The sequence below is a fragment of the Hypomesus nipponensis genome, chromosome 17, assembly GCF_054491055.1.
Source record: "Hypomesus nipponensis isolate SF chromosome 17, ASM5449105v1, whole genome shotgun sequence".
In the NCBI taxonomy this organism is placed as follows: Eukaryota; Metazoa; Chordata; class Actinopteri; order Osmeriformes; family Osmeridae; genus Hypomesus; species Hypomesus nipponensis.
The window spans coordinates 14,080,371-14,108,106 of NC_140377.1; the positions used below are offsets into that span (position 1 = coordinate 14,080,371).

Consider the following 27,736-nt stretch of genomic DNA (forward strand, 5'->3'; position numbering starts at 1 on the left):
TTTATTTGTTATTTGAATGTTTAACACATTTACAAACCTTGTCCCACAACACTTCGTCTTTGTGTGTGTTTTCAGGATGGTGGAGTACTCGTTGGATCTGCAGAATATCAACCTTTCAGCCATCAGAACAGTCCGGGTTCTCAGACCTCTCAAAGCCATCAACAGAGTTCCCAGTAAGTATCTGTGTGTGAGATTTCAGATGTACTTTAGCAATCTTAAGGACATTTACATTTCATACGCTAGTTCAGTTCACTGTTCTGTCGCTGACCCTAACCCTGTACCTCTAATCCAATTAGCAGTCAAATGACCGCAGTCAAATGACCCTCAAAACACTTTGGAAATCCTCAGAACAGGGTTCTCACCGAGTGCATGCAGCAAGTTTGGTGTGAATCCATCAAAGATTTACTGAGATACGACCGAATTTTGCAACCCTAGTAATAACGTTGTCACTGGCAGTATTTTAGATGGAATTGCGATTCAAACAGTACCGTTTGCTAACTGAAAATATGCCCCCCGAAATGTATATTAGTTTGACATTAATTTAGGGGAACATGGCTAATTCAAAAGAAGTTTGCTTGAGGCAAGCTAGCTGCTGTTGCTAGCCACACTTCACTGGTTGTTTTAAAGCGCCGGAAATGAGAATGTTTCTTTTGACATATTAAAGTTTAGCTGTGGCATGGAAGACAGTACTAAACACTGCCAGTGGGTGAGCCGAGTCTGACTCTCAGGCTAATGTCAAAACAAGACGTGGTCTCACTCAAATTCCGAGTTTTACACAAATCACAAAAATATGCTGACCCGCTGGCTGTCTTCGCAATCGCTATATCTTTAAAACACTGCCCTCCCTTTTGATGTAGAGTTGACCCTGGTACGAAATTAAGAAAATACTCATCAGACGCATATCGACACAAGCTGCCACAATCGTCAATGGAGGCTGACGGGGCTCTCATGTAGCAAACAAATCAAAGTTTTTACAGCAGCCTACATTAAAATTTCACATAGTCAGAACATTTCCCTCATTCTGTTTTTTTTGTGTTAAATTGACCAAACTATAAAATTATGAAAATACTACTATGATGCTTTCTAGCATGGCTGCCGCCTGGTCTCACGGGCGACCCGCACTCGCTCAAATTACAAAGACTTTCACGACCTAAATCAAAAATAAAAGATTGCAGTTCCACTCAAAATCGCTTTCTCAACAAAGTCCAATGGTTGGGAATTTTTGAGGGTGGTATTTTTCACTCATAATCCAAGGTCCAACTTGCATACTAGAACGTCTCTTGTCACGTTGTATCCATGCGTTGTTGCTAACGTGTAATGACTTTGTGACATAGGCTAGCACCGAGTACCCTTCGTTGACAGAAGACACTTTTTGCCACAAAAACGTAACCTCCTAAACTGTGCAACGGAACGTAAATCCAAATACTAGCAACTCAATCACTGCCGAGCCAAAACTTTTGACACCAACGTTTTGTATTTAGTCCAAATATTGAGGGATCCTTAAGTGCGTGAAAATAAACAATAATATATATATATGTGAATAAGAAAAGGTAGAAACGCTTAAGTGGCTTGGCCGCTTCGCGGCTTGGCCACCAATAATAAAACCTACAATAACAATAGGTTTCCTTCTCACGGAGGAATCCTAATAATAAGAAAAGGTAGAAACACTTAAGTGGCTTCGCGGCTTAGCCACCAACAATAACAATAGGTTTCCTCCTTACGGAGGAATCCTATTTGATTAATTAGACCTTTATGCGCTGCTACTCCAGAATCAGCTGTAGCCTCCTCAGACCCCCAGTACTCCAAAGATGCTGATGATGGTGAGTAAGTGAGGTAGACACTTGTTGGCTATTTCCATTTATTAGTGAACTGCTGTATCATTGGCAATTACTTACATTTATTCATTTAGCAGACACTTATTTATTTATATCCAAATTTACACATTAGTCTCAGCTCTTTTGATTCTGTAATGAATGGGAAAATGTAGATTTATTTACAAGTCTACTTAAGTCACTGACTGTCTTGCTGTCTACAGAGCCAGACCCCACCCAAGAAAAAATACCAGAAAGTAGGGCTACTACAGATAATATTGAAGGGGATAGTGAAGATGCGGATGATGGGAGTGAGGTAGACACTTGTTGACTGTTATTAGTGAACTGCTGTACCATTGGCAATTACTTACACATTAGGTAACTTTCAGCTCTTTTGATTCTGTAATGAATGGCAAAATGTAGATTTATTTATAAGTAAAAAATAAACGAATTGGGTGCATTGCGTCAGGCACTTTCAAGAACATAGAGAAACTATGATAAGTAGTAACTATCAAAAATAAAGATAACATTATACCTATAGTCTAAGAAAAAAAAGTGGTGTAAAATTGATCTTTGGCGATGAAAAGTCAGGGGGCGGGGGCCGACACCAATATTCTTTCAGGGGGCCTAGAATTCCTAGCAAAGGCCCTGTGGTGGAAGTTTTTGAGAGAATAATTGTTCAAGCTGAAGTCGGGTGAAGTACAGAGTTAATGTTTATTTGACGTATGACGTAAACCTAATAAAGTTATAAGCATAACATCATTGACACACAAACATAAGACAATAACACAAAGACAATTCCATACAGCTCCATCATATCTCTTCTGTTATTGGTTAACTCCTTAGAACAATACAGTTCCACATTGTCTTCAGACCAACTGTCTTTTCTCCCCAGGTGACAAGAACTCTTCCAGGTCACCCAGACTTCCTGTCTCTAGACTTCACGTCTCCTAGTTAGGTGTCATAAAAACTACAGGTGGCATCTCTGCCAAATGGAGTTGAATCAACATTCATTGTATCAAGCTTCTTAGCCAACTGTAAAATTCTCTTAAAACACATTCATTATACATAGGCCCAAAATGTCTTTCACAGTTGTCCAAGATATGCTGCTCTATGTCTTAAAACATAGAAACACTTTTTTCATGAATGTTATTCAACCTGTTAAGGAGTACCGTCCCACATATGGGATTGGGGATATGCGGGTCTCACAGCAAAATGTAGAATGTATGCGTAGCTGGTAAAGCCACCTCCCCGAACTTCTGCTAGCATGGTAGTAGCATTGCCAAGAGTATTATGCAAGCTGATTTAGCCCAGGAGCTAACTACAGCTAGCTAGCTACTGTTTTGGAAAAATAACTTATGCTTTGGGGACCGTCGGAAATATTTAGAACACGTCAAAAAAAAAAAAAAAAGTTAATTACCGGGCAATATAAAACATACACTACGCACTTACCTACTTTCGTTTTCGAAGTTTAAGACAATGGCATGATGTATTGCCTATACTCGTGCATTTTTATGTTTTGGAAACTGCAAAGGCAGTTCGAATCCAAGACGGATTCGAGAGACCTCAGATAGAGAGCGGCTAGTCTGGTTTTTAAATGTTTTGGACAGTGGTGGCTGCTGGTCTTTCAAAGAGGGGAAGCTCATTTTTGGCCTACATCATACATTTTTTAAATGTATTTGGCTAGTTTGACACTAGCATAGCCTACAGCATGAATTAATGAACAAACGATCAAACAAAATAATATTACATTCGAAGGAGGAAATGTGGGAAATAGGCTAAGCTGAACCAAGGAATGTGGTGTATAATAATCAAAGTCCTGGACCCGATTTTTTCCAATTTGGCCCAATGATACAATCGGTCACTCACTATTCCCAGACCGCTAATGGCCCATGTACGTCCATAGGTGGCGCTATAAAACACGCTCAAAGTTTACGTGATATCCCCAGCGCCCCATTACTCCAAAATGCCTGAAAATTGGTATACATGCCTTATTTCTCATAGGGAACAGAAAAGCCTCAAGAACCCATAAGGTCCGCCATGATAGATTTTGCTGTACTGTCCAAATTTGGTACAACCTTCAAAACCCTTCTCCTCATGAACCATAGATCCAATCGACTTGAAATTTGTAACAGATGTGTAGAATACATGTTTTTATAAAGGGTCCATTTGAATAATAAATGCAATACAAAATGGCTGAAAGGGGTGTATTTATGTAAATGTCCACATTGCCTCAATGTCTTTGTGTCAATAAATCTAATATAATTTTGACTGATTGTCTTTTCAAACCTAATAGGGTTCAAGAAGACATCACTCTGAAGTACCATAAACAATTTCACCTTGGTATGTCAATATATGATTGAATTCAATTAAAATGCTCCACAGCACGCGCTCCAAATTCTCACAGACTCATCCTGCCCCTGGACACTAGGGTGACCACCTGTCCCGGTTTGCGTTGTGTCGCACAGCATTTTCACACAGGCGGTCACCCTACTTGACACACGCCAGCTTGGCAAGACGCACACACATCCTTTCTGGAAATGGTGTGCTGACCAAGCCCCCACCGTTGGTCTTTAGCTCCTGTTTAATTTTGCTTCCAATTGCAGCTCGCCGTTACAAATATCAATTATTTTTCGGCGGCCATTGTTGTTTTCAACTGGAATCGCCTGATAGCTGTGTTGGAGGCAGCCACGTTCGGTAAGTCCTATTTTTACACATTTTAAGCTAGAATCAATGATTGGGTTCGTGAAAGTACACTACTCTTGAATTATGGTGAAGGTTTGAGCACTTTGAGACCTTTAGATCGTGAGTTTGAAGTGATGGAAAACCGAACTTGAAAAGTAGCTAGCTTTTTCACTCTGTGTAATTAATGAATCAAATAGCATCTTGGCGAATTCATCAAAAAGGTAGAGGGGGCTTTTAGGAGAACAAACGATTCTACACAGACCTGTCGGCTCAGAATTTTGATTTAGGTTGTGAACGTCTTTGTAATAATGCGCCATGGAGACCGCATAGGCTTAGGCTGCAGCATTGTTTTGGTTGCGTCATGTTCATAAGTTCACCATTTTACAGTTCGGTCGACACCAAAAATGTCGTGGAGGGCAGCCTATAGGAGATTTGGGAATTGTGCTTTTAGCCAAATGCTCCGATTATTTTTGTGATTTGTGGAAAACTTGCAAGTGGAGTGAGACTGCGTCCCGGGGGTACATTGTTTTGACATTAGCCTCAGAGTCAGACTCGGCTCATTCACTAGCAGTGTGTAAACAATATTGTATTTCACTCAATTCTACTCCAAAAACGTCAGGGAGGGCTGCCTTTTGTAGACAACAGCCTGCTGAAGATGGCCAGTATACAGCTTATTTCATTCATCATTTGCCTGAGAAAGCGACCTACGTTAGCCAGGCTAGTTTCACTTGGTCAGCCTATTTAAAGGTCTCTGACAGTCAGAATCACTGTTTACAGGCAAAGGTCAAGCTGGTCTTTAGTCAGATGTGTATAAATTGACCAGTTTAGAGCTAAATACACTTGCCAGAGCCAGAAATAGAACCCATGTCTTGAGTGACTTTGCATGTCCGGGTCTCCATCAGGTCAACACATTTGGATTCAAGTTCAAGTAATGCCACTGCATTTCACAGTCAAAATTGTAGTTTGTCAAGTGTAGATGTAAAAGCTTCATTTTTCACAACTGACATAGATCCTTCACTTTTACAGGTATGGAGGATCATGCAGACGCCTGTTCAACAGGGGATGCTCTCTTCAGCCCTGACCCCAGGACAGTTTCATCCAGCTGGCCTTCCCTGACTGCCTGCCTGCAGGCCCTGCTTGCCCCTGCCTGCCAGCCCTCCAGAGACAGACAGACACAGTAGCTCTGCAGACTGCTTTTTGGAAAACATTGATGGACAACAAAGGACAAACTAGCATTTTTTACTTTGATGAAAGTGTAAATGTTTAATCCTTTCCATGTCCCAGCATGCTAACCTGCTGACTTTTAATGTCTTAAGTGATGAAACCAGTTTGAGGGATAGACTTTTGACCTGAATCCAAGAATTAGTCATCTGAATAAAAAAAACTCAAGAGAAGTACTGCTTCTTGGATGATGTGTGCTCCACATTAGTTCATCTCACACATTCGCCTTTGTTTCCATGGGATTCATGGAATTGCTAGTTTCGGCTCCACCATTGTGTAATAAAAAATATCATTTAGGACAGCAATTACATTTTTGTGTGTTCCTTTCGCATTACACACATTTAGACACCCTGTGAAGCTCCCCCCACTCCAGAGAAAGAGAGTTGGTGACAGAGAGGTGGAGACATTAAGTTAAACATAGTTATGCCTTAAGAGTAGAGAAAAAAATTGAAACTAAATGTGTAAATGGATGTTGAAACTCAGTTCTCTGAGTTGGTGCATGTCAGTTTAGGCAAAGGTCTTTTAAACCTCTAGGTTAAAAAATAATTCAGACTTGATTGGAACTCTCTTTTATACATTTACAATTGGATTTGACATTTAACAGACATTTAATTCATTAAGCAAGTTGTTTAACTCAAACCACCATAACACAGTACTTATGGTATACAAAGCTGCAGTCAGATTTGGCAAAATTGTTAGCTTGGATGTTATGTTGACATATACATGGGGTCTTGATGATGATGCGCACGCAGCTTTAAGGCAGAAAGACGCGTTCCATTTCACTTTTACTGTACCCTACACTTTTAATGTTCCCGCCATCCCCCCCTTTCTGAATAAAGATCGACTAATCTGATTTGTTGATTTCTGTTGCTTTGAAAACCAGTTTAGCCAAGCTAACTAACATTGTTTTTAGCTAGCTTGCATTACCATTCAATCACTAACAAAACATTAGAAAAAATAGCTTGCTAATCAGGCAGAACTTGTTTATGCAGGAGACTCCGAGACCTTAGCGCATCACGAGCATCTCGTCATATCACGCAGTCGGAGCACAGCTAGATAATCAGTGTCGGCGTGCATGTTGTGTAGTTTAATGGGGGCAGTGAGTCCGTTACAGTATAGCCATAGGCTAGTTTTTCAAGGAAATGACGATCACTTCTGCCCTGGTCCAGTGACACCCATGACTACTGTGAAGTGTGCATTGACTGAGACTCTGGAAAGATAACAACTCACAAAGAGTTTAAAGGTCTGCGGTATTCAAGCCGTTTTCGGGATCTTTCGGGTGTCAATAAATCAAATATAGTTTTGACAGATTGATTTTCAAACCTCATTGACTTCAAGATGACATCATTCTGAAGTATCATGTGCAAGTTGTCATGTGTGAGTCTGGCCAATCATGAAATAGCTGTGTTGTCATTAGAACCTGTGCAGTTGCTCTTGAGAAAATCCACTCGGCTACACAGCCGGCAGTTCTCGAATAGATCTCACGGTACTTTGATGGACTTTCCTCTACCACGTACCCCCACACCTCTCAAGCGAGGCCCATGACCACCTCTCAGAAGGGGTGGTTGTCTCCCTCCATCCCTTGGACCACCACGTCTTCCTCGTCTTCCTCCTCCCACTCCTTGACCTCTATTGTGACCACCTGCCAGCTCCATGCTATCGAATCGCTATGTTGTTGTAGATGGCTACCACTCATTTCATTACAGTAGTATACTCGTACAACAATGTAAAATCAATCATCAGCAACAAATAGTATTTACAAAGCAATTACAAGGGCCTGTCTACCTACAGGTCCTGGGGCCCGTTCGTCGTAAGGCTTGAAGCTAAGTTAATCAATTGTCCCTTTAGCCCGTTAACATTAGCGAGCTAATTGAGAACTGCAAATATCGGTTCGTCGACGGCTGATCCGCATCCAAATCATGTGGTTAATTTCAATCAGGCTAAACTCAGCAGGGCAAGTGCACGTGCACGTCCTACTTCAATAAGCAATAAAGGTCGATCACCAAAACCGTGATTTTCTAACGGTATGATGGCGGAAAAGACGAAAGAGAGAGCGGTGATATTATCGCCATCCGAGCAAACTATTATAATGAGTCTCTACGAAGACAATAAGCATATTATCATGGCTAAGTCAAACACCACCACCGCTGCCAGAGCAAGACAGGCAGCTTGGCAAAAAATTGCCGATAAGCTAAATGCGTATTTTGGTAGGCCTAAAGTGTATAGGCTCATTTTAAGTGCCTTATTACCCCAATCAATCAGATCACATTTCTTTAAATGTGCCTGCTGGCAGTAGGCTTAATGGAAATTAATCAACCTCAAGGTTATGTAGAAAGTCTGAAGCACAGTAAAAGTTTCAAGTAGCTTTATTGTCAATTTCTTCACGTCAATACATAAAAAGGAATCGATATGACGTTTCCCACTCTCCCACAGTGAAACATAAAAAGCACAGGCACAACAGATAAGACAAGACATTTCTTAAAACATAGCATTACATATTCACATACAGCAGCATAAGCTCATAAAGCATTAAGCAAATAAATAAGTCCTTGTCGGCTGAATCGATATTGCTCAAACAAGAACTCATCCGTGTGAAATAAAGAATCTTGCCGATTGCGAAGAACTCTATTAGTATGAAAAGCTAATCGAACGAGAATATATCTCCTTGGTCAATTGGGTCTCTCAAAAAGGGAGCTGCCAATTATTTTCCGGGGGTGTGGCAAGCTTATCCAGCTATACTTACGTTAGCCTGCTCTGGAGGTTAGTGCTAATTGATATGTTACTATGGTGATTTATCGAAAGTTGCTTCCACGAACCAAAAAGAGGGGCGTTTTTTTTAGTTTTCTAATCTGAAAACAATTTGTTGATGTTTCATGGTAATTGGTGTCAATGGATCTCGTTATAATGAAACATTCATGTTCGAAACTTGGAATATTGTTTGTCAGTTTCTATAAAACTATGCATGAAGAGAAATGCAACAGTTACTTATCATTTTGAGCAGTAGTATCAATTGACAGTTAGATCATTGTACTGTAAGGAAATGACAGACATTTCAGATGTTATGTGTGAATTGCATTTTTGAATTATAATTCTTTGATGTTTAGCTGTGTGTCAGAAATATTAACCCATCAAGTCAGTCGGAGAAGAAGTTAAGCTTTATTGCTTGCGGCCGGCCCACAAGGAGACAAAACATCACACGCCATGGTGATATAAAGTTTGTCCACCAGCATGTTGTGCTAGCTCACTATTTACAAAAGAAAACCGCTCTTTACAGACATTGGTTCATACAACTGTCACATGGCTCTCCTTTCATTGGCTCCCTTGTATAGACCTTGCGCGCGTATGTGCGTGCATGTTTGAGTGTGTGTGTGCGCTCTCTGACCCCTCTAAGCTTGACCATATGATTAACATATTTTATGGTCTCTCCAGTAAGGTAGAGGTCAGCCCAGGTCACCTTGTTTACGTAAGCCTAGTGTTACCCAGAGTTCAGATTTGGGAGTAGGCCTTTCTTTGCACACAAAGAATGCTGAACACAGTATCATTGTTATATAGGATAAAAGGTTACATCTTAAACTTTTCTGACATTGTGTCATTTTGAACAGATGACTATAGTTCAATGAACAAATTATCTAAGATGTATGTGTATTGTATCCAAGCAATTGAAAATCTTGTTAGCGTTTTGAAAAATATGCATTTTGATCATCAGTTGTGAGTTTTGTGTCTAGAGTTTTGAAAAAGGACATCAAGCTTATGAAATTAGTGTCAAAGGGATTGAAAAAACTGAAACGCGTCTGCTAAAATGCATAAATGTAAAACATCAAAGTATCACCATTTTAAAATTCAATTCACAGATAACATCTGAAATGTCTGTCATTTCCTTACATTACAATGATCCATCTGTCAATTGATACTTATTTTTTATTTTATTTAACCTTTATTTATGCAGACAAGATCACTAAGAACAAATTCTTATTTAGAGTGATGGCCTGATACTACTGCTCAAAATGATAAGTAATTGTTGCATTACAGTTAATGCATAGTTTTATCGAAACTGACAAACAATATTCCAAGTTTAGAACATGTAAGTTTCAGTATAACAAGATCCATTGACACCAATTACCATGAAACAAATTGGACTAAACCATCATGTTTTCAGATTTGAAAACCAGCAGCATCTGTAGGTATGCAGGCCCTTGTGATTGCTTTTTCAATTTACAGCCTTGTACTTGCCCCCATACTCTCCCTTCCTCAACCCTATTGAGGAATTTTTCTCTCACCCTCACACAACTTCCTTCCTGCTCCTCAACTGAGATTGACCCATGAGGTACACTTAGCAAATTAAGGCTATTACTGCACTGATCTGCACACAACTTATCAAAATGTCAATATCTAGAAGGTATTGCGATTGTAGGTCGTCAGCCACATATTTGTTACCCTGGGCTGTCCTATACTTAAGTACTTTCATAAGTAATGACAGTGCCATCGACTGAGCTCTTGTACATGTAAGCCTCTCTCTCCACTTATCCAACGGCCCGCTGCTTTGTGTTAGATGATGGTTTCGGTTGGCGGGTGGTCGGGCGTCCAAAGGATTCGACACGGGAGACGAGACGGAGGTTTTTTTGAATGGTGGCGAGATTTATTTCTTTAGCACAGCAGTTCTCGTCCTCAAGCACACAACTTTTCTCACTCGTGGCCTCTCTGGCCTCCGAACTCATCCAAAGAACAAACCAAAAACTTACGGGTCACCCTGAGGAACAAAACAGCATCACAGCAAACAAGTTATAATTTACCGAACACGGCTGCAGCGCTGCCTAGCGGCGTGGCACATACACTACCTTACATACACATTGCAAGTGGACATGTAAAGGCTTGTAGTTTGTATAGAGGGAAATGTATTTTGATATGAATGCCATTTGATAGATGCAATTAAAGAGAACCAACAAAGTGATATTGATTCACACTAACTGTTGGAGCTCAAGGAGATTTTCCCTTTTCTTTGATCCGTTCTTTCTTTCCTTCACCTTCTTCTCCCCTCTCGTTCTTTTTCGTTCTTTTTTTGTACACAATTGTGTACATCCCATCTTACTGGGCTGTCTCTCTGTGTTCATCCTCTTTCTCTGTGTTGTTCTCTCCATTCCTTCATACACATGTATACACCAACTCCTACACATACACACACACCTGCACACACACACCTGTGTAAGTTTCAGTGGTGTGTCAGACCCTAGGTTTCAGGAGTCCAGCTGAGAATCCAGCAGTAGTCACTTCACCAGCTCATTACACCAATCAGCTGTCATTACATCCTTACCATGCCTTCATTACACCAATCAGCTGTCAGTACACCCTCACCAGGCTCTTGTGTGCAATCACTGCCCATTATGTCATTATGTCACTGTGGATAAGCTCCTTTATGATTATGTCATTGCTGAGCACTCCACCCAGCTGCTAGTCCAAGCACTGGTCCTCTCCAAGTTGGACTACTGCAACTCGCTGCTTGCCGGTCTCCCAGCATGCGCAACCCGCCCTCTTCAGAGGATTCAGAACGCAGCGGCCTGCCTGGTCTACAATCTACCCAGACGCTCCCATGTTACCCCGCTCCTCATCTCCCTCCACTGGCTACCCATAACGACCCGCATCAGATTCAAGACCCTGGTACTGACCTTCCGAACAGTGAACGGGACTGCACCCGACTACATCAAGTCTCTCCTGCAGCCTTACACCCCCACCCGTCACCTGCGGTTTTCTTCAGACAACCGCCTGGTGGTCCCACCGCTCGAGACTGCCCGGTCCCAACACAAGCTCTTCTCCTGCCTGGCTCCCCAATGGTGGAACCAGCTCCCCACCTCCATCAGGGACACTGACTGTGTCCCACCTTCAAGAAAAGGCTCAAGACGCACTTGTTCCGGCAGTACAACGACATTTAGGAATGCTTGCTTGATTGAACCTGATGTTAGTTTCCTCCAGGATCACAATGAATCTTATTGCGAAACTTGTTGCTCTTGTAGGTTAGTTATAACAAAGTTAACTCTTGAACTCTTGTACTCGCTGTGAAATATTTTACTGTTGATTGTTCTTCTACAGGTACAGTCTTGCACTTTTTGGGGTTCAACATGTTGTTTTAATTTGTAACTTGTATAACTGCATGCTCTTATGGGTCTTCCCTTTGGCACTTGTTTAGTTTTTCACAATGTATGCTTCATGTTTTGGCTGCTTGCAATGTTTGGGACTACCTCGTTGTTATGATCAGTGACCTCTTTTGTAAAGCTCTCTCTTGGAAGTCGCTTGGGATAAAACCGTCTGCTAAATGCATAAATGTAAATGTAATTGCTGATCCTGCCTCATTAGATAATTGTTGGCACTTCCTGTCTACACAGTTGGCTTGTTTCTGTGTCTGTAATCACGTGTATGGTACAATACTTTATGTATACCATACTGTACACAGTCAATATGATATCACATGCATGTTTTCTGTGCACGTGCGTTTGCGTGTACGTGTGTGTGTACCTGTGTGTGTGTGTGTAGGCATGCGTATCCTGGTGAACCTGCTGCTGGACACGCTGCCCATGCTTGGGAACGTCCTACTGCTATGCTTCTTCGTCTTTTTCATCTTCGGCATCATCGGCGTACAGCTGTGGGCGGGGCTTCTGAGGAACCGCTGCTACCCCGAGAAGAACTTCTCTCTGTGAGTGGAACAATGTGTGTGACACAAAGAAAGGTGTGTGTGTGTGAGAGAGAATTAGGTTGTTTAGGTGTGTGTGCTTCTGTGTGTGTGTCAGAGAGAGAGAAAATGTGGTTCTTGTTTAGGTGTGTGTGAGAGAGAATGAAGTTGTTTTGGTGAGAAAAAGAGAGAATGAGGTTGCTTAGGTGAGAGAAAGAATGAGGTTGTTTAGTTGAGAGAGAATGAGTTTGTTGTTTGGGTGTGTGTGTGTGTGCTTGTGTGTGTGTGTGTGAGAGAACAGAGATTGAAGCTGTTATTTGTAAACAGTAACTATATGTATATACTGTATTTAAATACTGTATGCAGCATTTCCCACTGGGAAATGTGTCCAAACTTTTGACTGGTACTGTATATATGTATGTATGTAGGTGTAGCACTCTTCATGATTTTGGGCATATGTTACGCCTCCCGATGGCTCGGGGTGGAAGTGCGCACATAGGGCTACAAGTAAAGCCAGTGAGGGTGCAGTCACACAAACCAAGAGGCTCACTATAAATAATATGTAGTTTATTCGGTTTTCACAGCAACACCAGGATCAAAGAGGACAATCAGTGGCACCAAAGAAAAGAACATAAACAAACCCGCCTGCCCCTTAGACCGGTGCTAAGCACCTAAAAAAGACAGTGGGTGGTGCTCACTAGTGATGTTACGCTCGATACCGTGCTCACGAAGCGGTATCGACCTTTCGAAACAATTTGTACCGATACAAACGTGTCGAGCGTGGCTTCAAATGGGCAAAAACCACGTGATCAGAGTCGAAGTGACGTCCGAAGCATTGGACGTCACACGAGCAGCTGAGACAAACGGCGTTTTATTCAAATGCTTACAAGACATCAGACAGCACTAATATTCGTAGGTTATAAAGAGGAGACATTGGCCTATTTACGGACACTACATTGACAGAACCAGATACAGATAGATTGCCAGAGCTAGATAGACAGAGATAAATACAGATATGAGATAGTAGGTGTACACAAGCACATAGCCTACATCTTTCTCTAGTTTTACCAGCCTTCAAATGTGGCCATCCCTTTCCCGGTGGCAAAAGCATGTTCCAAAACCTTAACCGCTAGCTTACATTGTCATATAGTAATATATTCTTTTAGCATATACTTCTACTAAAACGGGATGGGGGGATGCGATCTCACTACGTCTGAGTGAAGGGTTGCGCTCTTACCATGAGGCCATACGCAATTGAACTATGTGTGATTAATGTAATAAGAACGTAAAAATGTATTTCATAAACGTAAAGTAGCAAAGACGTTACGTTGTTTATAATACAACAAGATATATGATAACATATTTTTGACACTTGCAAATCGAAACATTTGTCACATAACCTTTATTTATCAAGTTGTCAATGACGATTATGAGATGACTTCATAGCCTATTTTGAATAAAAATAGTGCATCTGCCTTTGATGTAACAAAAATAAGCTTTATGTTTAATACAAACATATTACACTTCAATAAACCTTATCAATACCCCAAGGTTATTAATTTCTGTCCACAATGGTTACTTGAAAATAAAATGAAATAAAAGACTGCCTGTAACGTTGCTCGTGTACATAGGGCCACGCCGTGAGATGGCTGTCTCTGTCGATAGGCAACACGTGGCGCACCATCCACCTCATGGCGTGAAGATGTTATCAGAGTTCATCGAGTAGCTCAGGGTCCAGAAGAAAAGAAAGTCGAATTTGGTACCTTTCCAATCTGATGCAGTCCCGTACTCACGTATAACCTGCTGCTGAGTTACCTGTCCGACAGCCCGCTGATTACATGTACTTTCACTCTATGGTCCCCTAATTGCCAACTTATTCACGTCCCTTCCAACTAATATCCTACCGATAAGGAGGATGTAACTGGGACATTCTCTTCAACTAAATACACTGGAACTCTCGAACCCGTTCTCCATCCTTTTCTCATCTCCCTCTCCTTCCGTTCCTCCCCAGATATAGTTTGACAACAGCAGGTCAAATAAAAGTTATCAGCTATTAAGCTTACAGAAATTTGAATCTCAATATTAACAATCAGTTGAAACCTAATTATGTAAAATACATCATTTGTTTAGAACATTTGAATATAAAAAGTAAACAAACAAGTGTAAATGCAACATTAAATGAAATCTTAACAAGGTGCTACATACGTATGTATGTATACTGTGTATAGAGTATGTATGTACAGTAAGTAGTACATAATCAACTAGAACATGCATTTCCTGCTGAAAATGCGTTGGAATGCTGAAATCTGAAATTATTATTTTTTTTAAAGGCTGAAAATACAGAAATGAGAAAATACCCTGAAGCTGAAATTAATTTAACAAATGTATGACTTACACAAAAGAGGGAGTGTGGAAGCTGAACTGCATAATCGAACAAAGCTCAGTGCTTAAAAACTATGCGGGAGAATACGTTTAAACGTTGTGAAGCAATCGAAGAAATAGTTGAATTTCAAGAGGCAGTGTGGAAGCTGAACTGCATCATCAAAGCTAAGATCTAAAATAGCCTACAATGCGGGAGAAGCTGAAAATTGAACTGTTAAACAGAAGAAGAAGTAGGCTATAGTTGTAACAAGAACGTTATAGTTTTAAAAGCTGAAATTAGTTGGGATAGTAATATCAGTAGCAGATGTAGCCTATCATTGAGTGCATTTACTCAGCTTTCTTAGTAGGATTCAATGTGTTGATTGAATGAAACACACAGCAGTAGGGCCGATACAGGAAGACACGGCGACACTTTATTGCAGAAGGATGATGGTGCAAGTTTTGTCCGTGCAGCATACAACGATTAATAAAAAGAATCATGTAGACATGTTTGAATAATCACATAACTAATTACACATGTAAACAGAGTAATCGTATTATTGGCATAAACCAACATTGCTATCAGGTTTCTAATGGTCAAGTGAACGCACTCAGTGGCGTAGTAGAACAAAACAGGCATCTGTAACAGAACTGTATGGAAGACTCCTTTCCAGCTCCAGCTGCAGTTGTTGTTCACAGGTTGAAAAACTGGGTGGGATAGTTGTATATTTCTAGGTGAGATGTTAGGTTAGTTGCCTATTTTCGTTTCCACTGTTTTTAAACAAAGTCGACATACTGGCTCGTTCACGTTAATTGGCTCTCATCTCATTTGGCTTAAAGTCAAAATGTTCCCACACCGGAGCTGAAGATTGCGGCTTTGAAACCAAGTCAATTTTTACTTGTTCTTCCGAAGTAGCTGTAGATGTCACGAAACAGAACACCTTATAACACAGTAAGTTCACGCCTTCTCTTCACCTGGCGGTGTCTGCTCTGTGTGTGTGGAGAAGCTAGTCAAGCAAACAAGATGACTGAGGCAGCGGGACCGACTAAAATGTTGGTGACATTCGTTCTTTTGTAAAAATGTATATAATCATAATTTTCTATAATAAAAATGATCAGTTGCAATATATCGCAGCACCAAAAATTATTGCGCTAATTTCCATATACCGTGCGATAAGTCAATATATTGACTATCACGACAGGCCTAGGTGGCAGTGTTAGTGGGGTGGGAGGAACTTGTCAATGGGAGGGAGGGAGGATGTTACAATAGAGGAGAAATGGGAGAGGGATAGGGAACAGAGGTTGTGCCGGAAAGTTACGAGGGGATTGGAGGTAGGAGGAGTTGGAGGGAGAGAGACAAAGAATTGGATAAAGTAGTGATCAGAAATGTGCAGTGGGGTTACAGAGGTCAGTGATACAGTCACATGTCAGGATGAGGTCTAGCTGTTTGTCTGCCTTGTGGGTCGCCGGATTTGCTCAGCAGCGTCAGGTCGAAAGAGGTCAGGAGAAACCAGAAGTCGACGGCCTGCGTTCCTTGGAGGTGGATGTTGAAATCCCCAATATCAGGGGGGTTCCATCATCCGGGAGGATGCTGAGGAGCATGTCCAGCTCCTCCACAAAGTCGGCTAGCGGTCCTGGTGGGCGATAAAGAACAATTACGCATGCTTTGATAGGATCAGTTAGCATCACATAATGGTGTTCGAATGATTTGGCAGTTACAGAGAGTGGTGTGGATGTGTATTTAATATGTGGGGAAAGAAGCAACCCTGTCCCACCACCCGCCCAGTTGAGCGGGGTGAGTGAGTGAGTGAAGGAGTGGTTGACGGAGAGAGCAGCTGGAGTTGCAGTGCTCTCTGGGCGGATCCATGTTTCTGTCAGTGCAAGGGTATGAAGAGAAGCATGAGATGCAAACGCCGGGATGAAGTCTGCCTTGTTCACAGCAGACTGGCTGTTCCAGAGCCCTATAGAAAGAGAGAGGGCAGGTGGAGAAGACCTGGGTAGGTAGTGAAAGTTAGAAATTGACCGTATATACTTTGTGACATATCTACATCTACGGGTAGTGTAATGAACAGGAATGCTCAGGAAACACATGCTAGCTATGACAATGTTCTAGGTAGAATAAAATATAAATAGGGTGATGCTTATCAGAAGAGGTGATCGGGCCCCGTCGGCCTTCCTTGGTGGACTCCCGCAGGTAGACTCACTTTTCTGTGTTTGACCGAGTCTTTGTGCACCGAGGCTTGCAGACGAGGCTGCCTCTGTAGGGCTAGCCACCTTAAATATGCTAATGCAGATACAACGCTCCCAATTACTGTCAAACAAAAGACGACCCTGAGCGCTCTGCCACCAAAACTGACTCACTGGCTAGCTACTCTTTGACCAGAGTAAACTAGTTATCTAACTGCTGTCCTTTAAGTTCTTCCGATAAGACTAGGGTTTAGCTAAACTCAATATTAAACAACAGCCTTGATCATTCGCAGTCAATGCGGCAGTCTCGATGTTCACTTCAGCAGGATGCTATACACTCTTATTGAGCTATAGGTGCAGGCAGACACAACCAAGACACACACACTTCTCTGACCCTCTAACTGATCATGCGTTTTATTCAATTAACATGACTGAGAACAGGCCAAATGTAACCAATAGATTTGAAATTGGCCCATTTGTGTTTCAATAAGACTGAATATGTCTACTACTTGATTGACATTTCAGGTCTGACAGTTTGCTCTCAAGTGTCCAATCACAGCTCCAAGAGTAAAACATTGCAGTCCAATAAGGACAGCTCTGTGCAACTGGTTATGTCCCGCCCAGAGGCATTGTTAGACATAAAACTCTACAAGGGCACCGGCCCCTAATTCATATCCCTTTTTTCTTTCAAGCTTGCTGTTCACAATTCACAATAGGCTATAGAAACTCCCCTTGCTTAACCCACTATACAACAGTTCAGGGATGCAAGTTTGATATCAGCTTTGACAAGTGTGGTATATCTTACAACCCACTAGGGGCGCTATGCTAGGATAATGAGACCTGAGGAAATGTATGTGAGTAGGATTGATGAGGAAGTGAAGTCAAGTTTAGTTCTACACTACGTCTGCTGCAACAGCAAGGACATCAGTAGCTAATGTAAGCGCACACATTTTCTTTGCATAAAGTACAAATACAGTTTTTTTGAGCTTCGTGTAATATTGTTTTTATGTCTTAGGCCTACAGTTCTTCTTATTTTGACTATCATTTAGAAACTATCTTTAGTTTTGTTATATTTTCTTAGCCTACCTCAATTCTGACTTGTGTGCCGAGTCCAACACCTGGGGGGTATTCCAGAAAGCAGGTTATGTGACATACCTGATTATCAATCTAAATTGATACACTGACTAATGAAGTAAATTGTTAAAACTCAAACCTAAGATTTTACTGGATTTTACTGGGGCACAGCAGATTTATACTGGGGCACATGCTCCAGTAAAAAGGGTCTAACGACGCCCCTGGTCCCACCCCTTTGCAAAGGAAAATAACTGTGCATTTCATTTTAAATGCAAAGGGGCGGGACATAAGCCATTTGGTAGAGCTGTCCTCATTGAATTGCAGTGTTTTATGCTTCAAAAAACATTGTATTTTCCTGAAAATTTTTAAATGGCCCTAAAACTTAACCTGTAAAGCAGGGCTCTTCAATAGGCGGCCCGCAGGCCGAATCCGGCCCCCGAGCTGCTTTGGACTGGCCCCTGGTAACCTCATTTAGTTTGTGACTGACAAAAAAAAATGTATATATTAATAATAATCATTCATGACTATGGCTAATTGTACACTCACGTGCAGTAGGTGGCGGTACGGTGGGGGTATGCACCAGTTTAAGCCAAGTTAACTGACTCATACCACCTGCGCTAACGAAAAATGTCTCTCTTCACCTTAAAAAAAAGAAAAGTTGACTCTGAAAATAGGCAGTTCAAAGATGAATGGACAGAGAAATATGTTTTTATTACTGTGGATAGTAAGACCCCAGTACGTTTAATCTGCAATGAGTGCCTTGCCGTGTGTAAAGAATACAATTTGAAAAGGCATTTGAAGACGACGCATGCTAATGCTAACTTTCGCACTGGGCTCTGCTGCTCGGAAGCAGAAGATAACAAGCCTTAAATCCTGTTATGAGCGAAGATGTCAATCTTTATTTCGGGCCTCTACGGATCAAGAGAGAGCAACTGTGGCCTTGTTACGAGTGGCATGGATACTGGCTAAAAAGAAAAAGCCTTTTACAGACTCCGAGATGGTCAAGGAATGTATGCTAGCATCCATTGAAGAGTTGGTAGCAGATGAGAAAACACGCAAAAGCATCATTGATTCCATCAAGCAAGTTCCAATATCTGACTCATCAAATATCTGAGGAAGGCCTAAGTGATGTGGTGCACAGCTGTGCCTGTGATTTTTTGATGGGGAATGTTTTCGTGAGGATCTGCTTGGACTAATTCCCATGGATGGACATACTACCGGTGGGATTCTTTTCACCCAAATAATTTCATTCTTTGAAGTGAACAACCTGGATTTGGTGCGCGTCATGTTGGTGACTGATGGTGCACCCTTGATGGCCGGCAGGGAGCAGGGATTAGCTGCAAGGATGGCAGCCGTGGCTCCGCAGATGAGATCACTTCATTGCCTCATCCACCAGAGCATCCTGTGTGCCAAGCTCAGTGGTGAATTGAAAGAGGCCATGAACTCTGTCATGGCAATCATAAATGTTATCCGGTCAACTTCCAGTTTACAGCAGCGCCTTTTCCGCAAGCTATTGGCTGATATGTCTGCTGAATATAAAGATTTGCTCATTCACAATGACATTAGATGGCTTAGCAAAGGAAACGCATTGAAACATTTTTGTGAGCTAAGAGAGTATATTCTGGTGTTTTTCCGGTCTTCAAAGTTGAAAAAAGCTGGCAAGTTTCTGTCTCTGATGGAAAATGATGAGTGTCATGGCACGGTTTGCTTTTTGAGCAACGTTTTCCACCATTTGAACCAACTCAACCTGGAGTTGCAGGGCAGGGATAAAACAGCCGCAGAGCTTGTAGAGAAGCTTCATGCTGATTTTAGCATCTCCAGTGGGGTTTGTAAAAGTTTGACATTTGTAAAGGATCCTTTCTCTGTGAACGTCCAATCTGACTTTACATTGAAAGGAAAGGAAATGTTATCCTCTGTGGATGAGGGGTCTTTACAACTGGAAACCATTGACATTCAGTAATCAGGTGACTTGCGACAGTCATGGCAGCAGGCAGGTTTTGAAAAATTCTGGACCCATGAAGTCAGTTGAGAGAAACTTCCACACTCAAGGGATCTTGCACTTTTTGATCTGACAATGTTTGGTTCAACGTACACTTGTGAGTCATCATTCTCACACATGAATGCCATTAAAACTCACAATCGCACATCCCTTACTGACCAGCATCCAGGGGCGCAAAAAGTGGGTATGCGCTATATGCGGCGCATAGGGGCGCCGCACCATGGGGGCGCCAAAGCAATGGTAAAAATTAATACATTTAAAAATATTAAATCTTTTTGGGGTATTTTCTATTTATAGCTGCTGTTGTGCGTTTCTGCATTTCCTCAATGTTATAAAACATTTTAGAACCGCTAGGGTAGGCGCCCTATCTCACAAGATAGAATTCTGACATCTAGAGGGAGCAGGGGCGCCGTGAGCGCTGAGCGAGCAGTTACGAGTATTGAGTTGTCGTCTATGGAAAATGATGGACAAATCAAAACAGTTGTCGAGGGGCTAAAAATAGAAAAAGAGAGGGAAAAGGAGATGACGTGTCAAGGGATGCAACAGTAGTAGTAAATAAGTGGATGGTTAGAGGCAACAGGTAGGATTTAAAGTGTGACGTTTGTGCTTGGAGGCTTGCAAATATTAATGTTAACAGAATAGCTAGCGTTTGCTAACACTGGGAATGTAGCAGCCAAATTTGGGTTTAAGGCTAGTTTAAAATATGCAAAACCGAGGTTGCTGAGCTGAAAACTGGAAAATATAAGGTAGCATGTACAATAAATTACAAGAATCTGGAAAACGTAATGCAATAACTCTGGTTTACATCAATCATGCAGTGTGCAATCATGCATAGATTTTCTACCAAACTTGGAGACTTGCAAATATTCATGTTAACAGACTGTTTTCAGACTGGGGTTGCTTACAGATGAAGTCGGATTAGTTCTAATGCCAAATCGAAATCATTTAACATGTTTTGTTATAGGCTAAGATAATCTTGCCATTGCAAATGAAAAATGCATTTCTGTAACAAAACCCTGAATGTGGGAAATATAACAATTAGCCTATGTCTGACAGTGGGGACGTAGTAAACAAATCAGAACGCAAATTTAAACATCCCCAAAGCATATGCTCGAATGCCATCAATGATGATTTATTTGTAATGAAAATAAAGTACATGAAAAAAATAGGCTACAATAATGTGGTTGCCAGGGGTGATGATTAGGTTACCACTTGTCACAATATGGTTGCCACAATTTGTCGAGTCCTGAATATACCTATGCTATATATACATATATAATTATTTATAATTATAGTAGGCCTACAGTGACTGATATGAGTGACTTTAAAATAAACCTGTATTATTTAAAGCCTACACATGATGATGTCCGGCACACTTGTTTATTTTTTGAGCCAAAATTGCTGCTGCATACCCCTCTGACACTGGGTAGTTGCACCCCTGCCAGCATCTACAAGCGCATTGCCCTGACAACTTATATACCTGACTTCACCGCTCTTGCCAAGTCAAAAAGATTCAATTTCTCTCATTAGATGGCAAATGTAGGCCAATTACATGCAAGTTAATAGGCATGTTAGTGAAGCAAGCAATTAGGCAATTAGTAGGCACAGTGTAATCACAGAAAGATAAAATTAAGAAGCACACTGGCCCAAGTTGGCTGAAATGACTCAAAATGCTACCCCATCCCCCTTAATTCTGAATAATGCCAAACATTTGACAATTCAACAATAGATTAATTGCAGCTCAAAATCAACCAAAAATACAACACAGCGCATCTTTACTCATCAGTATTATCCCTATTCATCAATAACATACTCATCAGAATCATCTTTACTCATCAGTATCATCCCTACACATCAGAATCATCTTTACTCATCAGAATCATCCCTACTCAACAGTATCATCCCTACACATCAGAATCATCTTTTCTCATCAGAATCATCTTTACTCATCAGAATCATCCCTACATCAGAATCATCTTTACTCATCAGAATCATCCCTACTCATCAGTATGATCCCTACTCATCAGTATCATCAGAATCATCCCTAATCATCAGTAACATCTTTACTCATCAGTATCATCCTTAATCATCAGCATCATCCCTAATCATCAGTATCATCCCTACTCATCAGTAACATCTTTACTCATAAGTAACATCCCTACTTATCAGTAACATCTTTACTCATCAGTATCATCCCTACTCATCAGTAACATCTTTACTCATCAGTATCTTCCCTAATCATCAGTAACATCTTTACTCATCAGTATCATCCCTACTCATCAGTATCATCTTTCCTCATCAGTATCATCCTTAAGCATCAGTATCATCCCTTTCGCTATAGTTAGAGCTGTCATTCCATGTAGCCCTTTCCTCTGTTCTGTTCTGATAGTGCAACCAGTAGCTGAAAGTGGCAGTGTGTAAGGTGACTAGTGAGAAGTGTATCCGTGTCCATATCAATGTTCATTCAGAAGCCTGATGGCCCTTGGAAAGAAACTATTGTCCAGTCTGCGTGTGTGCGACCAAATGCTACGGTATCGCCTGCCAGAAGGCAACAGGGTAAAAAGACTGAATGATGGGTGGTAACAATCTCGTAGAATCCTGCCAGCTTTCTTGAGTCCTCCAGGTGACTGCTAACTCCCCATCCTCAAGGTGCCATCAATTGCCAATTGGTGAAGGGGCACACATTATACCCATCAGAGAATGTCTCATTATGGCTGCTTGATAGTTTGCCCTTTTGCAGTGTTGATACAGGGCGTCACTTATCGGGGCGTGGATAGTTCTGGCAAAGCTGACGATGCTGAGAATGCTTTGTATCTTGCATCGTTCACGGTTTTGGCAGATGAGTGGCCATACAGGTGGCACACATATTTGCAAAGTAGTTGCAAAGTAGTTCATCATGGTGTCAGGACAATAACCTCTCTCTCAACGTCAGCAAGACCAAGGAGATGATTGTGGACTATAGGAGGCGGCAGGAGGAGGAGCATGCACCCCTACACATCAACAGATCCAAAGTGGAGAAGGTCAGCTGCTTCAAGTTCCTCGGGGTGAACATCGGCATTGATCTCACCTGGTTTGTTCACTTGGACAAGGTGGTCAAAGCGGCCCGTAAATGACTCTTCTTCCTGAGGAGACTGAAGAAGTTCGGCATGGACTCAGTCATCCTCACTAACTTTTACAGATACCCTATAGAGAGCATTCTGACCGGTTGCATCACAGTGTGGTATGGCAGCTGCACAGACAGGGGCCGCAAGGCCCGTAGTGTGGTCCGTTCTGCTGCGTTCATCATCGGCAGGAAGCTCCCAGCCCTACAGGACACCTACCACACACGTTGCCTCAGGAAAGTTGGCAGGATTCTAAGAGACTGTTACCACCCATACTTCAGTCGCTTTACCCCGTTGCCTTCTGGCAGGCGTAACGCAGCATTCGGTCACGCATACGCAGACTGGACAACAGTTTCTATCCAAGGGCCATCAGGCTCCTGAATGGACATTGACATGGTCATTGATTCAGGTGTTACTAGTTACTTACACACTGTCACTTTCAACTCCTGGTTGCAGTATCACTAATATTGCACTATTATACTTCACTGTACTTCACTTAGTTTAGAATAGGTTTATAGGGTTAGCAATAGGTTATGTGTATTTAGTTTGGGTTTAGTATATTGTATTTTTATATTTATCTGAGGTTTACTTATTTAAGCTTAGCATAGATGTAATTTATGTTCTGCGTACTTATATGTTAGGTCATGCCAGGTGCTAACGTTGTTTTGTCTGAAGAATTTCAGTGCCCAGTCTGACCTTGTGTTGTTCTGTGCATCTGACGATGAAATACTTGAACATGAACAAAGTTACACTGGTCCAGGTTAAAACTGCTACCCAGATTTGTAAATGCAGTCAGGTATACATCTTTCTCACAAGCAACAGAATATGCCTTTCTTTTACCTTTGCCATAAATGTCAATGAAACACCTGTAGCAAGTGGAGTGAACCCCAGTGTCTTCGGAAACATTGTCAAACTCAACTTCTAGACAATGTTTGTATGTTTCCGCTATTTTCTGATTCTCAACCTGCAAGCCAAGCCACCGTTGGGCCCTGTTTCTAAATGTATCCCACCGTGTGCAGGTAACATACTTTTTCTTTCTTTATGGACGTGAGAGGCATATAGCATTGTTTAAAATCCTTACCACAAGGTTTGGCCTTAATTTCCTTGTTTTCGCTACTTGATATTGACGAGATTGATTGAGAAAACATCTTGGACTCTTTAAACGTTGTTACAAAAAGCGGCCACTTTATTGGTCTTGCGGTAAGCACGTGATGATTTCCTCATCACTCATGATCAAAATATAATTACGCAATGAAAGAACTAGTGCTGACTTTAAACATTAATAAAAAATTAACTGCAGGATTCCACATGGAGAACTTTTTTTCTCTTGCTCAAAACCAATAGGTGTTTTTATCAGAATCAAAGGAGTATAGTGTCCCATATATGGGAACAGGATGAAACGAAAAACTGCTTCACCTTATGGCCTATTAAGAAAGTTCCTAAGAAAAATCTATGCGTGATTCATGAAGTTTTCTTAAATAGCAGAATAGTTCGCAGGTGTGTTCTTAGAATGATGAATCCCAATATTTCATAAGTTCAAAGCTTGTGCCCCGTTGCTCCTATTTAGCATAGGTAAACGCCCCGTTAATTCCCATAAAAGGGCATGATATGGCAGGGCTGTGTGCACACTCAGAGACATGTCAAAACGACGTGGTAAAGACGGTGGAGGCCTCGACAAAAGACAGCAAAACTTAATCATAATTCTGAAGTGGAGGTACAGGAAGTTAGTGACAAACGACACATCATATTTAATAGCGTCGGCTGTGGATACAAATCAGTAAATAAAACCGATAAATGGTATGCAAATACTCATGCAGTGAACGCTGTATCTGGAGAAGTGCGCAGAACTGGGGCCCGTTCGTCGTAAGGGTTGAAGCTAAGTTAATCCATTGTCCCTTTAGCCCGTTAACATTAGCGAGCTAATTGAGAACTGCAAATGGCTGCGTTTCCCAGATTCGATCGTTTTTAAGGACTTAAGAAGGCTCTTAAGAAGGGTTCGGCTGAGAAGGAGCGCTAAGATAGGGGTGTTTCCTAGACGCGTTCTTAACTGCCTTCTTAAGATCCCGCCAAAGAAGCCTCTTAAGAAGCTCTTATTGGGAGCTGTCCACCGCCGTGGTGTTGAAACTAAATCAATTGATGCCAGGAAAATCGATCACCCACCACTTTATCAGCGCATGAATCACACACAACACCGTGTAAGGCCGTAATCATAATACATATTGGGGGGACACATCCACCTCAATATTCAAATCTGGTCAAAATGTCCTCCCCAATATATTGATATATATTTTTTTTTAAAGCGAGGCTGTGACATCAATCACGCGGCAACATTTTACAGGTGACAAGCGCAGCCCCCCCGACAAACGATGGATACATCGAAACGACACTTCCACCTGCCAAACACCCGTTCAATGTGGGTCCTGGTGTGTGTGGGCCTCATTGAACCTCTCCTTCTGTGGTGTTGCTGGGTTGATCGTCGGTGTCACGAGGTAACTCCGGAGAGGGTAGCCACTGTCCCAGAGGAAGATGCTCCTGCCGAACTCTCCTCTGCCAGCCTCAGCCACAGCTGATTTGGCCCACACGAAGCTGTCGTGTGTGCCTCCTGGCCACCTGGCAACAATGTCCGTGATGAGGCCATCGTGGTCCACTGCCACCTGAGTGTTGATGGCAGCGTAATGTTTCCTCCCAATCCAGCACGGATCCACCAGGGAGGGATTGCGGATTGGGATCAGTGTGCCATCCACGACACCGATTACCCGGGGGATCCCAGCCATGGCATGAAATCCACTGTGGACCTGGCGGACCTCGTCCCGTGTGGTGGACATTTGGATGTGTCCGGGCATGGCGCAGGAGGATCGGTGTCACGGCTGCCACACCCCGTGAAACCGATGACTGAGGATGGTGCCGTTCCCCACCACATCCAGGAAACTCCTCACTGCGTAAAAACGCAGCAAGGCCAGGAGCTGCACCTCCGGGCTGAGGGCAAAATTGCAGCGGGTTGCCCTCCAGATGTGTGGTCACACTAGTGTGACGAGGCGTTGGATCTCCATATGGGGAAGCCGGTACTTGGACTGCCCTGTCCGACAGCACATTCAGTGGGGAGAAGTGCTGACGCACATAGGCATTTATATAAACTATCTGGCTTCGCACACGGCAACGCTGTTGATTAGCAGCGAGAATATACTGTATTGCAGCCATGGTGTCTCACTTGCGTGGACTTCAGCAACGCCTTTATATATAGATTGAGGTGGAGCCTCGATCTCTTGATGAGGTTCCAGCCGAGTACAATTACACCTGTCAGTTTCCCTGATTTCTGTGAAATACCACAGGGTTGTTGATGTTTTTACATCTAATGTAAACTCATGCAGATGCCGAATGTTTGTGAAAACGTAATGAGTGATAGTAATGATGATTCATTTTATTAATGTAGCTACAGGAACACATGGGCAATTATTTATTTACATCGTTATTTTTCTTCTTATGCTATTCTTTTTCTTGTTCTGCATTTATCGTCATGCATGGTTTTAGTATTCCTTTGTGTCAGATATAACTTTCCCTGACGCGGCTGCAGTGAGCGTTTGGTCGCTAACGGTGCGTTCAAACTGCAGACTTTTTTACCACTCAGCACCGCCGGACTCCCCAAAGTGCACCACGCTTGGGGGCGTGTCAGACAGATTAATTCAGAGCTGTAGTTCTCTTAAATCACTGTTGTAGTTTGTATAATGTCATGGCAAATGTGCAGACAAAATACAACTTTTACACACATTAAGCAAAAATCCGATACCCATTCTGGATCTGACATGATCTTATCTACAGCACACAATAGGTTATCTTTTTCCACACTTTTTTTTGGCCAACTGAAAGATTAAATGCCACCCGCACTCTATGTACAGGTACGGGTCTTGCTCCGGCTGGAAAAAAAGATGCATCAGACATTTATTAAATTACTCGAAATATCAATTATCAATTGCTAGATTATGACTTGCCACTATACATTCACTGTATGGATAGCGAGTGGCTGCCAGCCAGCATTTCAGCGTTGAATGTCAATCGTGTGCCGGGTGAGCTAGCTAGCCTATGCAGCTAGCACAGAAGAAAGTTACGTAATGTGAAAAACTGAATTAAAGTACAAAATACAACACACCAGGGACGCCGACAACCTCAGCAACCCTGCGCCAGGCATAATTTTTTTTGTTTACATCTCTGTAATTGAACATAGACGTATCATAGAATACTGGGTATGAAGACACACATACGATGAGTTGATCTTCCATCTTGAAATTGTCAAACCTAGAAATGTTTACCATGACAAACAGTTGCTAAGTTACAGGAAACCAACCCGATTGGCCATCGCTGGCGTTTTCACGCTCCTCATTTACATAAAGTTGAGAAAATCCAACTTTCGCCGCCCCGCTCGCCTTCCGACAATGCCCTACGCAAGCGGCGACGCCCCGCTCGCCTTCTCACAATGCCCTACGCGGGCGTCAACGCCTGGTTTCATTGAAAATGAATGGAAAGCCGACGCCCCGCTCTGCCCGCCCCGCTGCAGTGTGAACGCACCATTAGAAGGCTGTTAGAGTGGGTCAGGCTGATCTTACATTTCCTTCTTAGTGAAAGATCTTAAACTAAGAACAACTCT

The 27,736-nt window shown here is 42.1% G+C and overlaps 1 protein-coding gene across 1 annotated transcript in view; it reads left to right on the forward strand.

Moving 5' to 3' along the window:
• The window catches only part of cacna1ia (calcium voltage-gated channel subunit alpha1 Ia), a 442,500-nt gene that overhangs the window by 89,133 nt on the left and 325,631 nt on the right, over window positions 1–27,736 (forward strand). Inside the window, 3 exon segments of the mRNA XM_084676906.1 lie at window positions 76–173; window positions 12,240–12,399; window positions 15,939–15,944. Of these exon segments, the coding sequence (XP_084533032.1) occupies window positions 76–173; window positions 12,240–12,399; window positions 15,939–15,944 (264 nt within the window).